Source organism: Electrona antarctica (genome assembly GCF_951216825.1).
Source record: "Electrona antarctica genome assembly, chromosome: 14".
NCBI lineage: Eukaryota > Metazoa > Chordata > Actinopteri > Myctophiformes > Myctophidae > Electrona > Electrona antarctica.
The window spans coordinates 21,473,534-21,486,424 of record NC_136795.1 but is presented as its reverse complement, the minus strand read 5'-3'; the positions used below and the strand labels follow the sequence as shown (position 1 = coordinate 21,486,424).

Here is a 12,891-nt window from a genome sequence, read left to right as displayed (position 1 = left end):
TCGCTACTACGCGATTGGCTGGCGGCGTTTAGGTGGCTCCCATTGGCTTAGACGGTGTTTTTTGGTGGCTCCCATTGGCTTAGGCGGTATGGGGTCGACTCCCATTGATGACTAGGTCGCTTACGTTTCATGAGCTTTCATTAGTAAGGTTTCACCTGACAAAAACCCCCCAAAAAAAAAGTTTTTTACATTTTAACCTTTGCATAAGACATGGTCATCAGGCTAGATCAAGTTGCTAAGGGCTAAAATGGAGTCTGAAGAGGTGAGTATAGATTATGGCACAAAATTGGTTGAGAATCTGCAGTTCTAACTGTAGTGTGGACTCTCTATTCTTTATAACTCTATGGTCCCCCCCACCCCCCTTTTAATTTATTTTTTATTTTACATTTTTTTCACGCTGAGACTGTGATTGGTTGAGGCAAAACACGCCTCCTTTTCTGAGCTAATTAAGCTTAGCAAAAAGTTAGCAGGAAAGCCATTTCACATCTTTAAGTGGTTAAGTATTTAAAAAGCAAGTACTCAGTACTTTAACTCAAGTGACTCCAGGAGTATCTATAGTTTGAGTTCTAGCAGAGCTAGAAACACTGCAGAGCAGTTTGTAACAAAATTAGAAAGCTCACACAAACAAATAACGTTTAATTGGGTGCCCTACAAATATTAAATTAAAATAATTACACATAATGTAAGTAGTCAATGACAACAAATGGCTTACACGGGTGTTAAGTGACTCATTTACCACTCTATAATCCATGTCACACACTCCTACTCAGCAACTCTTTATCTTAGAAGCACTTTTTAAGAGACAGGAGGAGTAGTACAGCGGCTTATACCCCAATACAAGAGGTATTGTGCACTTTTTCAAAAAAGCATGAAACTTCTACCATAGTTAGATGATATCATGAGGTGTATTTTCAGATGTGGAGTCAAGTCAGATTTGACCCCTGAGGCCCGGTAGAGCATAATATGTGACCAATACCCATAACATCCTATATAAGGCAAAAAAGTCCAAATTTCATCATTCTTTAAGTAGCATGTGACATATGAAACTAGGGTGTTTGCATGATTCTGAATCCATTCCAAGCATTAGTTTTGCAAAAAAACACTCATTGGGCTTAAAACGGCCATGCCCACTTGCCCAAATGTGCTGGCATCATCAATTTGTGATGACGGCATTGGCCGTTTTTAGCCCAATGAGTGTTTTTTTGCAAAACTAATGCTTGGAATGGATTCAGCATCATGAAATCACCCTAGTTTCATATGTCACATGCTACTTAAAGAATGATGAAATTTGGACTGTTTTGCCTTATATAGGATGTTATGGGTATTGGTCACATATTATGCTCTACCGGGCCTCAGGGGTCAAATCTGACTTGACTCCACATCTGAAAATACACCTCATGGTATCATCTAACTATGGTAAAAGTTTCATGCTTTTTTGAAAAAGTGCACAATTTTTTGGTAATCCGCTGTACTAGAGTAAACACTGTAAAGCAAGTGATTATGAGCACCACATATGTGACCAGATTTGACTGAGGGACTGCCATCCCTGCCTCCAGCTTTTCACCAGAGGAGAAAAACTGAAATTATGTATTTTTTATCCAAAATGAGTTAATAGCACAGGCAGACACATACTAGAGCATGTCTCAATATAAATGTCAGAGCTGAAATTGACATGTAAATATGAAATAAATGCTTAAACATGTAACTAGGTGTAATGTTAGAGACCACAGAAGTTTGAAAGCCTGTTTTCTCAACTCGCTATTTTCTGTAAGACATACTCTATAAGCCATATCTCCAAAACTGATGGGTCAAACTGAACCACCAATATGTAAATTTGAAGCTATGATTCCCTGAAAAAACGAAAATAAAAAAAGATCCAATGGCAGTCCCTCAGTCAAATCTGGTCACATATAGCAGGTAATTTTAAAGAGACACCACACATACTGCCCAACCCAAATAACTTAAAAATAAGATGCAGATAAAGTACAAACTGTAAGCCCAGTGTATCATGCAATGTAGGTACCATATGCGTACCATACGTCTTTTACCATTCGTTATTTTCTTATAGTGATACTCACAGCAACTCCTTGAGTTTTTGAGTGGTGCAACCACTCCCTTACGGAGCTATGTGTGTGGGTAGCTGGCTGGCTGGCTGGCTGGCTGGCTGGCTGGGTGGGTGGGTGCCTGGCTGGGTATGAGCACGAAAACAGCATGGTTGTTTTTCACCACCTGTGCGCAACCTAACGCACACACAAACACACATGCATGTATTAACTGTATATATGATGCTTTCGGGTTTGCCAGTACAGTATACTGACAGTACAGTACTGTACAGTAGAGGGTACAGTAGAGGGACCGCCACGCGGTAACTCTGTCATTTCTCAACCGTTACACGGCCCGGCCCCCTGGGTGCGTTTCTGTGGGTCTGGAACTCCCCCCCCCCCCTCCACCCACCCCTGGGGACCCCCACATGGTAACTCTGTCATTTCTCTACCGTTTCGGATGCGGGGCGGCTTGCCGGAACCGGGCTGGCACCCTGGGTGTGTTCCTGTAGGTCTGTAGGTTCCTGTAGGTCTCCGTGTGGGAACCCCCACACGGAGTTGGGGGTCCCGATTTACTAGTTTTTATGCCATGCAGTTAAGCCTGTCCACACATGTTAACCTTGTAGCCTAAATGGTAAATGGTGCATTTATAATATAGCGCCTTTATCCAAGGCGCTTTACAGAGATTGTGCATTACATTCACCCATTCACACACACATTCATACACCGATGGCAGCAGAAACCATGCAAGGCACCAACTAGCACATCGAGAGCAATTAGGGGTTCAGTGTCTTGCTCAAGGACACTTCGACAGTAACTCTGGGGGAGCCCGGGTTTGAACTGGCAACCTTGCGGTTACCATCCAGGCACTCTACCCCTGAGCCGGCGGCCGCCTACTTGACACAGCGCCTTGGTCCCAATCCTTGCATGGTTTGCTGCTGCTTTTTTGTCATTGCAGGTAGACATTTCTAGAAAGGGGAAAGCGGGACAGGATGAAGCAATCATCAAGTACATGTCTGCAAACATGGCACTGAACTTCTAAAAAGTAATTTATTCAGCAGACAGGGAGCCGAACAAGATTGATGTTCATATTTCATCCATCAATGGTTTTCATAATTCAGTATAGTACACTGGCGCGCCGGCGCTAGTCAGAGCTTGTCAAGCTGTAGCGAGCCGATTCGGAATAGCTGGCTTACTGATAATCAAAGTCTTACTATCAGAGTGACGCCTGGCACCGACCGGCAAGACAGGCTGCCTGCAGCTTGTGACTCTGACCCCTACAGTCGTTGACTTTACCATTACTGAAGTCTATTTTCTGAAACGATGGCATATGAGGGCTGAGAGAGCATGGATTAAAGCAAAAATAAAGTCCTAAAGGGCGATTTGTGAAACAGTGTTAAAGGCTCCTTTACCTATACACAATATTATTTTTTCAAAAAAGTGTACAGTATTTGTTAAAATGTCGTTTTTATGTGGGTAACCCCACCAGTTCATTAAGTATGCCTGGTTTGCCTGGTGGGTGGTGATGGGTTCACCTGAATTTAAGCCGCACCCACAGCTGTAGTTGTATGATAAAGGGGGAGGGGTTAGGGGAGGGGCTGATAATGTGATCACTATATTACTGTTTTTTTCATTGGCACGTTTGACTGTCAAGGGTTCAGCTTCCAGGAAGAAACCCTAAATACAAAGGGAATACATCATTGCACATAAAAACGACTGTGTCTAATGAAGTACTGTCACCTCATAGACATCTTTAAATATCAAATTGGCATGGTACGCTGTAGAGCAGACAGCACAACTGTATAACTTATGCGTGTCGGCATCAAGCCTTCAATATCTTCATTTAGATTAACTTTACCCAGACTATTAAGATTTGATGGAAGATGCTTGAACATAATTCCTAGTTTGACCACTTCAAATGCTCTAACCTGAAAATAGGCTATCTACAAGCTATCAATGCATAACAGATGCACTGAGAGCTACTGTAGGCTAGCTGCATAACATGCTTCATAGAAGACATGACTCTCTCTCTCTCTCTCTCTCTCTCTCTCTCTTTCTTTTTAAGTGGTGCAACCACTTCATTAAGGAGCTTTGTGTGTGCCTGCCTGGCTGCCTGGCTTCCTGGATCTGAGCACGAAAATAGCATTTGGTTGGTTTTCAAAATCAAGTGTCACTGTTGTGCACTTGTGCAGCCTAACACACACATACAGTACATATTAATTAACTGTATGATGATTTCAGCTGTATCAGTACAGTACAGTAGAGGGACCTCCTGGGTACCCCCACACGGTAACTGTCATTTCTCAACCGTTTCGGACACGGGGCGGCTCGCCAGGAACCGGCCCTGGCCCCCTGGGCGTGTTCCTGGGGGTCTGGATGTTCCGGGGACCCCCCGGGGACCCCCACACGGAGTTGTACCACTTACCACACGGGTGATTTTTTTTCTTTTTCATTTTTGAGGGGCATTAACCCCTCCTATGCACAGCTTATGTGTGTGTCACAGAATGTGATAATTTGATTGTCTGAGCATGGAATGTGATGTATGATGAATGATGTATGATAACAAGAGCACCCCTCACTTCACACAAGTGACTTTTCAATTTTCACTTTTTTTTAATTCAACATTTTTGAGGGCCCTCCTATGGCCAGTTTTGTGTGTCTGTGTGTACCCCATAGTGATGATTTGATTTGCTGAGCACGAAATGTAATGTATGATAAGAGCGCCCCTCAGTTCACACAAGTGTGAATTTGTTATCTTCAAATGCTCCTCAGATTGCATTAGCTGAGATTCTGTTATTGGCATATTCAGTGGCGCATGTCTGTTGAATATGCCAATAACAGAATCTCAGCTAATGCAATCTGAGGAGCATAAACTCTCAACTCATCCTGCAGTAAATAAAAGTATACGCATTAATAATCAAAATGCAAAGCAAGCTCATGACCGTCGGTTAATATTTAATGAGAAATGTTGTGTGGTTTAGCGTTGAGGAAGATGGAATTACTGATGGAATTCTTTTCTCTCACCTAATTGCATGAATGGCAAAGAAAACAGGCGTGGGAGTAGGCCCCATAAGCAGCCAACATAAAGGAAAATTATCTGTGTTTATTTAGCCCTGAAAGTGTACAAATGGAACCAAGTGGAATTTCAATGGACTGTAACTCTGAGAGTGTAACTGGATGGTGTGTATAGGTTCTCTCTCCCTTGGCCTACTGGGAGTGTGCCTACAGCCCTACAACGTTTCACGTTGATCGGTCTGGTGGTGTCGGAGATTTGTCTGTAGAATGATTTGTACACAGACAGAGCGTGTCCGTATAGGGAGGTCCTTGGTGCACATCCCACCAGATGGGGGGACTATAGAGCGTCGCAGTCCCTCCCCCTACCATGGACCAGGAAATGAATCCCAATGCATTTTTCCCATAGACATTTCGAAAAGTATTTATTTAAAGACGGTTACGCCACGGACAAAGCCAACTCGAGTCGTGACAACTCATGACAACACAAACAATATTTTGGACCAAACAAATAATTACAAAGAAGAAAAACAACAAAAAAAGTGTGTTTGTTGTCATGATTTGTCACGACTCCAGTTGGCTTTGTCCGCGGCGTAAACGTCTTTAAATAAATACTTTCTGAAATGTCTATGAGAAAAATGAACGGAGAATCATTTCCTGGTCCATGGTAAGGGGCGGGACTGCGACGCTCTATATCCCCCTCTAGCCTTCGGAATGCCTTGGGATTCCCCCAGGATGGAGTGGCTAAAGGGAAGTCTGGAGCTCTCCACTGGAACTGTTGTCCCTGTGACCTGTGACCTGTGACCTGACTCAGTTGAACTGTTGTCCCTGTGACCTGACTCAGTTGAACTGTTGTCCCTGTGACCTGACTCAGTTGAACTGTTGTCCCTGTGACCTGTGACCTGTGACCTGACTCAGTTGAACTGTTGTCCCTGTGACCTGACTCAGTTGAACTGTTGTCCCTGTGACCTGACTCAGTTGAACTGTTGTCCCTGTGACCTGACTCAGTTGAAGAAGAACTGTTGTCCCTGTGACCTGACTCAGTTGAAGAAGAACTGTTGTCCCTGTGACCTGATTCAGTTGAAGAAGAACATCCAAAGTTTATTATGGAAATAAGAGGTTTCTCCCCAACAGCGACAATATCTGCATGCCTGTCTGACAGCTTTTTATTATTTTATTTGTTTTTTGGGGACCACAGTGCGCATATTTATTTCTCAAAATGTGGAGTTCTGCCTAAATGCTTGTTATGGTCCCTGCACACTGCTGTGTTTTTCAGATTTTTAGCAGCGCTTTTGCACCAGTTTTCAGAAAAACGCGTCCAGTCTGCAAGGAACTTTAGAGTTTGACAGAAGCCTGCTAATCTATTTCCTACTGTATTAAAACTGCAGAGCAGTGGTTCTCAACATGGGGTCTGGGTCCCCCCAGGGGACCTTGATGGGGATGGATGGATGTATGGAAACGTCTTTAGCACCATACAGGTGGGACATTTGTCTTTTGCTGGTGCACATTCCCTTTACAAGATTTTCTCGTTTTGTATTCACAGTGTTGGCGAGTGGAATGTTAACATTTTGATTGACTGTGCGCACACGTCATTATCGCTTCATAATTAAAGTGTAATGCGGTACTCTCCCTTTGCCTTTTAAACCATAGTTAATTTATGTATGGTTAGCACACATTGTGTCAAAAAGCCATTCTATCAGCCCTGCATATTACGCCCACACATTACCTAGCCATAATTAAACGGCATATCTTAATAGCTGCAGTTTCCACTGTCTTCTCGGTGTGTGTGTGTGTGTGTGTGTGTGTGTGTGTGTGTGTGTGTGTGTGTGTGTGTGTGTGTGTGTGTGTGTGTGTGTGTGTGTGTGTGTGTGTGTGTGCGCGCGTGTGTCTGTGTGTGTGTGTGTGGTGGTGGTGGGAGGGGGGGGGGGGGGGGGGGGTTGCCATTGTTTCAAATAGTGAAAGTCGCTCTGCCAGCTCTCTTTTACAATTACAATTCTAAATATGTAAAAAAAAAAACATCTTGTCGATCTTCTATTTTCACTCTAGATTCACTATAAATTTAACTATACTTATACTATACTGTTTTATGGCCATTTTTACTGCTGGAGTGTGTGGTTGTGAGAAGTTTGGGGCGGATTGGAGCACAGTGCACCTGTGGACCTCCCCTATAATTTCACAGTTGAAGTAAACGAGGCTCTGATCATGCTGAACCCTCGCCCAAATTTGGAGTCATACATACACCATAGACACAAGACACTGACGTCACATGGAAGACATATAATAGCAACACATTTCAACAAAGGCAAATCAAATCCAGGGGCAAATCAAATCCAGCCCTCCCTGTCTGTGTGAGGCCATGCAGTGTGAAATAGATGACTCCGGTCCCTCACACAAACAATACAGACTGACCAAAACCACCGAAGGGGAATACCCGGATCTGCGGCAGGATGCCGACTCCGCCGCCTTCTCCTCCACCTCCTCAGAGCTTTCCTCCTACAGGTGTAAGAAGTGCAGCAGAACTCTGTTCCGTCACGCCAGTATCCTCAGCCATCCCGCAGGGGATGGTGGAGCCTCGGCCTTCGGCCACAAGAAGGCCAGTAACCTCTCTGGTGGCAACATGCGATGCACGTCGTACTTCATAGAGCCGGTCCAGTGGATGGAGCACGCCTTGTTGGGGGTGACGGCCGGCCAGCTGCTGTGTCCGAAGTGTAGTTCCAAGCTGGGCTCGTTCAGCTGGTGCGGAGACCAGTGCTCCTGCGGCCGATGGGTCACTCCGGCCTTCCAGCTCCACCGGAACAGAGTCGACCAGATGAGTCAACGATGAGGACAAAGTACAGAGAAATGAGCTGATGAATGGTTATACTCTCTCCTGATTGGCTGAATTTTTGCAACCCAACTGAAAATGTATACTTTTTACTATTGCAATGATTACTATCAGAATATAGAGCTTTAACCTTTTTACAAAACACTTTTAGTTTTTAACCCAAAAATATCACTTCACTCGATGCCTTTAAATGTTCAAAGGTATGTGCGTTCACAAATTGCATGCGTTCACAAACACTTAAGAATTCAAAAGTACTATTTGTTTTTGATATCAATGCATTTCTGTATTGAAATAACGAATACTTTCCTCAAGGCTAGTACTTTGTTAACCCATTAAAACCCAGGAAGGCATTTGTCATTTTATATTTTAGCGTAAAAATAATTATAAAAATAAAATAAAAATGCAGATCTACAAGCCCACAGCTTTTGAACTTTTGAAAAATCTAAGTGACAAAACATTTCCAGATGGAGGTCCATATCAATTTGGGGTTCCTTGACATGAAAATGTTTGAGAACTATAGAAGGCATTTGTAGAATCGGCCTCAGGTCTTTAATGGACACACGAAGAGAGAATAATATGCGAGGATACAGAGGATATGTGTGGTTTTCTCTCTTACAATATGTCAATGTGCCAAAATGCACATTGACTCTGACTCGCACTGTTACATGTTCCTCTATGTAGCAGCAGTGCTTTGTTTAATGAAAGAGTTCAAATGTTAAGTGCAGGCATTGGCGCCCTTATAGTATATGTTCCAGAGAGTATACCATGGAATGGAAAATCGATCATTTTAGTCACTGTTAGACAGAAACCTTGCATCTCCAAACATTTTCACCTTTTTATTGTCTCCACCAGGCCGAAGGCTTGGGGAGAGAGTATGTTTTGCACTCCGTCCGTGTGTGTGTGTGTGTCCTTCCTTCCTTCCGTCCTTCCGTCCGTCCGTTATCAGCTAATCTCTGGTACCGTTGGCCCGATCCATGCCAAACTTTGCACACACTCCATGGATGCCAACGATGAACCTCTGCCCCAAATATTCCTCAACGGCCCGTTATAGCGCCACCATGAGGCCGATTTAGGCAAAACACATTTCTGTAGATTACTCGTACACATTTTATCCATACATCACACAATTCGGTATACACTATCTCCATAGTCATGTGATCAACACAGATCTGCACAATTTCCCATCCTGATTGGCTAATATTGGCTTCCAAAGCTCACATGATTGGTCCGTTTCGAACAAAATGCCACAAATCACAGACACAGTGTGCAATTTCCGTGAAATTATACACGCACATTTCCACTAGGCCGAGGACGACATGCCACTCATTCATTTCCGAATCAGCCTCATGGTGGCGCTATAACAGGCCAATTCCTGTTTTTAGCTATAACTTCATCAATCTGTATACAACTTATGTATGCGCACTCCCTAGAGGCCATGAAAAAACATTGTCTCTGCATCCCTCCACATCTGCCGGTTATAGCGCCACCATGAGGCCGATTTCTGCTAAACACATTGCTTATGTTAGTCGCACAGATTTCATCCAAATCTCACGCAAATCGGTACACATGATCTCTGTAGTCATGTGATCAAGACGAGTCTGTTGGATTTATCAGATTCTGATTGGCTAACATTGCCTTCTAAAGTTTTCAGGAGTGGCCCGTTTCGTTCAAAATGCTGCACATGTCCTGCTCATCCACAATTCTATCCTCAGAGATTCTATGAGTGATCTGGCTCTGCATTTCCTCAACAAAATGAAGAAAATTGTTGCAAAAAACAAACAAACAAAAAAACATGTTTATATTACTCCTAAACATTTTGCCAAACATCACACACACTCCTATCCTCCTGGTGAGGACAGGAGACCTGTGCCCAGAAGGGCACTTTTTCTAGTTTATTTTTCTTTAATTTTTTGAGTGGTGTAAACCACTCCTACAACTGGCTTTGTTAGTTTACGTGTCTGTCTGTGCTAAAAAAATGAGCACGGTTGCTATGGTCACCCAGTTCACACGGGTGTGATTTCATTACGTCAGACATTACGTCAGACCACAGCTGATCAGTCTATATAAGACCTTACACCACTCAGTTCACACGGGTGTGATTATTTCTTTGTCATCTGACATTGTCACACTAATTAAAGTATGGGAGATTCATTCAAACGTTATTCAGTCTTCCTCCTATTCAAAAACAGCAGATATACAAGCTTATAGCGCGTCACTTAATCCTGTGCTATGAGCTTGTGCATCTGCTATTCAACACAAGTGCCAATGACGTAAATTTACATCAAATGGTCTTTATAGTGGTTTATGATACATTGCGGTCGTGTAGGCCTATAAGCTACTTACATTAGCTCTGGGTTGCTAGTCAATTGAGTAAACTGAAAATGAACCAGAAACAGTAGTAGTTGTTTACATTATTTCAAATGCCTTTATCTCGGATTCCTTTCCCAGATTGTGCCCCTGCTCAAAACAAGCTTTATTCAACGGCCCACAACCAAAGAACAGACAATTGCGGACAATTGTCTGTCACAAGTCACAACACTATGATACTGACCAGGATACTAACCAACTGACATGATACTAACCAACTGACATGATACTAACCATCATACTGACACCATACTAACCATGGTAACGACCATGATACTGACCATCCAAAGTGTGTCAATATGGCAGCATAATGAAACATTTTAACAACACAAATGTTGCACAAAACATTTCCCGATCGGGGTCCATGGCCAAATATTATACATATTAATGGAGGGGTTCTTCACATGAAAAGGTCTATAAGAACCACTGTCTTGTCCTTTCCTATGAGCATCTGTCCTAACCTTGGATTAGATCTGAATGATAACGGTGCTTTCCCAGACCCCAATCCCCACACCAATCTTTATGAGCAGCTGTTCCACGCAGGCCTTTTGTTTACCCTTCATTCTGTTGTTAGCGTTGCCCTGCCGTCTCGGGGCATTGTTGCTCATCGCTCCCTGCACACAATGCAGCCGCTAGCCTCCATTGTGCCACTGTGGAGAATGAGGAAATGAATTAGACTCCAGTTGCTTGAAAAAGGCCAGTGAGACATAATAAGGGAATAACAGCATGAAGAAAATGTAATTCACTATATGTACGCATACCTTTATGCTCTGATGAGGAACTATATGTACGCATACCTTTATGCTCTGATGAGGAACTATATGTACGCATACCTTTATGCTCTGATGAGGAACTATATGTACGCATACCTTTATGCTCTGATGAGGAACTATATGTACGCATACCTTTATGCTCTGATGAGGAACTATATGTACGCATACCTTTATGCTCTGATGAGGAACTATATGTACGCATACCTTTATGCTCTGATGAGGAACTATATGTACGCATACCTTTATGCTCTGATGAGGAACTATATGTACGCATACCTTTATGCTCTGATGAGGAACCATGAGATGACTGTATAGATTAGAGTGTAGAAGGAGTTGGAGTTAGTATGACTGATTGATTGATTGATTGATTGATTGATTGATTGATTGATTGATTGATTGATTGATTGATTTATTAGATTAACATGTGTGTTACCAGTACTTTACAGTGGAAGGTTATGCTAAAAGACCAAGCTAGGGGTCTTGTTTCCATTGTGGCCCATTGTGCTCAATGAATCAGCAATCAATACAATACAATACAATACAATACAATACAATACAATACAATACAATACAATACAATACAATACAATACAATACAATACAATACAATACAATTCATATTGGTAAAAAACTCAGTAGATAAATTGAAATTGTCGTGGAGTATACTAGAATTTAAATCTGAGCCTTTTGAGACCCAAAAGACCCATCTTTATCTAAAAAAAATTATTTAGAAACAAAGGTCAGGTTGCTTTCCCTGAATGTCAAAGGGGGACATTAACGCGTGAACCATAAAAATGGGTCCTGAGCCATTATTTGGGAAACGGTGCGGTGTGGAGCAGAGCAGGATGTTCCTGGCCTGGTTCTAGTGGCTGCCAGGGACAAGGAGACACATTAATCAAGCGGGTCTACTAGACGAGAGGGGCAAGTTCAAAATTAACACGTCACCAAGTTTAGTCCCCTGTGTTGACAGGAGAGGTTACATCCCCCCCCCCCCCCCCCCAACAGGAATATCCTGGCCTGAATACACCCCACCCCTCCCTCACTTCATCTCTCCCTCCCTCCTTTCACTCTGTCTTCATCCTGTGACCCCTTTATTGAAGACACTTACTTACTTATAGAGATACAGTAGATAGAGAGAGAGAGAGAGAGAGAGAGAGAGAGAGAGAGAGAGGCCCACTGATCTATACACTTTGGATGATAATCTAAAAATAGAATATCCACCAAGGTTGAAGCCACTCGGCGTCTGAAACTAAATGAGAGCAGGTTTCATAAAACATCTGTACATCTGACTGTGTTAACCTGACAGATAAGCAATCCATGTTAGAGGGAATTACATTATGTTCAATTTCAGTAACAAACTTTCACGCTATCTAAATTTACCACATTGACTGCCAGCATTGTTTCAGTCTGTGTCCCTCTCCTCCATGCCAGAGCCTTGAGCTGGATGATTTACTCTGAAGACCCCAACATTCACCCCAAAATCAACCAAAATTGCCTAAAGCTAATTTGGCTACCTTCTTTTTACAGTCTGAAGCAATTAATATACTAACCGCGAGGTAGCGACGATTTAGTAATGAGCTGCTAACATCCAGGTTTTGCTCAAACACCTCAATCCGAGAAAGGATTGGCAATTGGCAGTGGATGTGGGGAATCATTTCATTGACGGACCAGAGCCTATAGCGGAGCCCAGAGTAATCTAGTAAGAGAGTGGTGACACGCTTTGATCTCGCCGCAAAGCGGGTACCTATGGGTGATAGTTCCAAACATTGCTCCTATGGCTGGAACTATTCCATTGAGATAGAATGAGCACTTCCGCATTCCATTGTTACAATGAGAGTCAACGTCATTACTCTCTTTTTATACTACTCTGACG

General features: G+C 42.9%; 1 protein-coding gene across 1 annotated transcript; it reads left to right on the top strand.

Annotated features, from left to right (window-relative positions):
- Positions 1-247: 247 nt before the first annotated feature.
- LOC306937072 (dual specificity protein phosphatase 12-like) lies at positions 248-7,878 on the top strand (the record flags this gene model as incomplete). Its single annotated transcript, XM_079520744.1, has 2 exons — positions 248-262; positions 7,372-7,878. 2 exons carry the CDS (start codon positions 248-250, stop codon positions 7,876-7,878), a joined length of 522 nt encoding a protein of 173 aa, XP_079376870.1.
- Positions 7,879-12,891: the final 5,013 nt, after the last annotated feature.